This window comes from Sinocyclocheilus grahami, unplaced genomic scaffold (assembly GCF_001515645.1).
Source record: "Sinocyclocheilus grahami isolate Dianchi unplaced genomic scaffold, SAMN03320097.WGS_v1.1 scaffold7056.1, whole genome shotgun sequence".
Taxonomy (NCBI): Eukaryota; Metazoa; Chordata; class Actinopteri; order Cypriniformes; family Cyprinidae; genus Sinocyclocheilus; species Sinocyclocheilus grahami.
This window is the reverse complement of record NW_015511244.1, coordinates 4,522-6,906: the sequence shown is the minus strand read 5'-3', so window position 1 is coordinate 6,906 and position 2,385 is coordinate 4,522. Positions and strand designations below refer to the sequence as shown.

Sequence of the window (2,385 nt, the reverse complement as noted above, 5' to 3'; positions counted from 1 at the left end):
CAACACAGCTGCTTTTAAAGCGTCTCAGGATGGCGTCACGAGGGTGCAGAGGCTTGTGATTGGCTGATGTGTGACGTCTGCACACGACTGCCAGCCAATGACTGCGTGACTCCTGTTTTCAAACGTGTCTGTTTGTGTCTGTGTCTCCCGCTTAAAATGCTTTGTTCTGTTTATTACGCTGCGTTCTGACTTCTTTCAGTCTTCGAGCGGTGAAAGTAACAATCGCTGCAACACGGCTGCTTTTAAAGCGTCTCAGGATGGCGTCAGGGTGCAGGAGCTTGTGATTGGCTGATGTGTGACGTCTGCACACGACTGCCAGCCAATGACTGCGCGACTCCTGTTTTCAAACGGGGCTGTTTGTTTCCCGCTCAAAATGCTTTGTTGTGTTTATTACTTTATGTATCTAACAAACACTCTACACTAATACACTTTTTACAAGTTTCCTACTAACATAGTTTTATATAATCCTTATGAAATATTAATTTATTCATTGGGTTAAACGGTTGTGTAAAATAATCTCCAGCAGTTGGCTGTATTTGCAACAGTTATACAGCATGCTTATCTGGACGATAACTTTCTTACTTTTAACCCATTTGTGCCCAAATATTTCTGAATGGTTTCATGCATATAGTCATGTTAATAGTGTCCTATGTGAACATGCTCTGCATTTATTTTCTTCTTGAAAATCGTATTTGAATGTACTATATAATGACCTATAGCTGCCGGTGGGCAAATATGTTGTATGCAGCCCTTCAATGTCAGAGAGCTTTTGGCATCTAACTCAAAATAGCAGCTCTCAACAGATCGATCTTTATTCATAAACAAATGTATCATGCATAAAAGTAGAAGAGCATTCGATGCAACCCCAAAAAGAGTTGCATCTAGCTTATAATCTCTTGAATATGAAAACACAGCAAATCCATTTGTCTTAAAGTTGCCCCAACAGCGTGTTGTGTATAAAAAAGATTTATTCCAGATCAAATTAAGGTCTACTGTACAGTAGAGATGTCAGTTAAAGGGTTAAGTTATGGTTTAGGTGGGATATTAAGAAAGCAAAAAAAGCACTAAACAAGGCTAATAACCTCGATGTATTAACAGTATTCCCCATGATATTTACTTACAAGTCATTTCCCCACCAGCAACTACAGCGGCCGCTTGGACTTTTGACTAAGTATACCAAAACCTATAAATCTCCTGTAAGATTTGTGGTGTTTGGATGATTCTAGAGACCTTCATGATTATGTAGATATACAGGTCAACAAAAAATACTTGGTAACATGAAAATTACACTTCTTTGGGAGTTTGCTTCGCCGTGCTTCCTGGAAGTAGGAACTTGACAGCATCATGTGACCGGAACAAAGTGAATACCTTTTTTTTTTTTTTTTCTTGAAATCCTTTATTTGGTTGTTTTCTTGCATGTCATTGAGAAATAAAACATGGATAACATCTAGAAAAATACTTGCACAAGGAAAATGACAACTATAAACTGCAGCCAGTGGGCTTGAATGTGTGTATATATATATGTTTAGTCATTAAGAATATAACACACTAAAGAAAAGCGCTCTCTAAATAGACACCATGGGTGGCTCTTAAAAGAGCCTTTGTGTTCCAGAAACAGACTAGAACGCGTCTACTTGGCTTTGGCGGGCTTCTCGCTCTTCTTGGGCAGCAGCACGGCCTGGATGTTGGGCAGCACGCCGCCCTGAGCGATGGTCACTCGGCCCAGGAGTTTGTTCAGCTCCTCATCATTGCGCACCGCCAGCTGCAGGTGACGGGGGATGATGCGGGTCTTCTTGTTGTCTCTGGCGGCGTTTCCAGCCAGCTCCAGGATCTCAGCGGTCAGGTACTCGAGCACAGCCGCCAGATAGACGGGAGCTCCGGCACCGACGCGCTGAGCGTAGTTACCTTTGCGGAGATGTCTGTGAACACGACCGACGGGGAACTGCAGTCCTGCTCTGGAGGAGCGACTCTTGGCCTTCGCTCTCGCCTTGCCGCCGGTTTTGCCTCTTCCACTCATTGTTGGTTATAAAAATTCCTACGTTTGTAAAGCAGAAATAATGAACATGTAAGCCCCGCTCTACTGTATTTAAAAGAGCGTGCGAGTCACCCATTGGTTTAGAGTCTGTAAGATTTCAAACCAATCACCGACCTTCCCTCCAACACTGACCGCCGAAGCCACGCCTCCTCAGCTGGCGGTCTGATTGTGTAGCGTTAAGAAACAACACGACAGAAAACGTTCAAGACCTTGTTACGGTGTGTTCAAGTATTTCAAAATAATTGTCAAGGCAAAAAGCATTAATAAATAATGTTTGTACGCTAATTAAATTAAGATCAACGATCCATTAAAGCTGTTATAATATACGTGAATAACTTTGTGGCTTTTCT

General features: G+C 42.3%; 1 protein-coding gene across 1 annotated transcript; it reads right to left on the bottom strand.

The window, feature by feature from the left end:
* Nucleotides 1-1,581: 1,581 nt before the first annotated feature.
* LOC107577744 (histone H2A-like) lies at nt 1,582-2,056 on the bottom strand. Its single transcript, XM_016263785.1, has one exon. It carries the CDS (start codon nt 2,015-2,017, stop codon nt 1,631-1,633), a length of 387 nt encoding a protein of 128 aa, XP_016119271.1. The 5' UTR covers nt 2,018-2,056; the 3' UTR covers nt 1,582-1,630.
* Nucleotides 2,057-2,385: the final 329 nt, after the last annotated feature.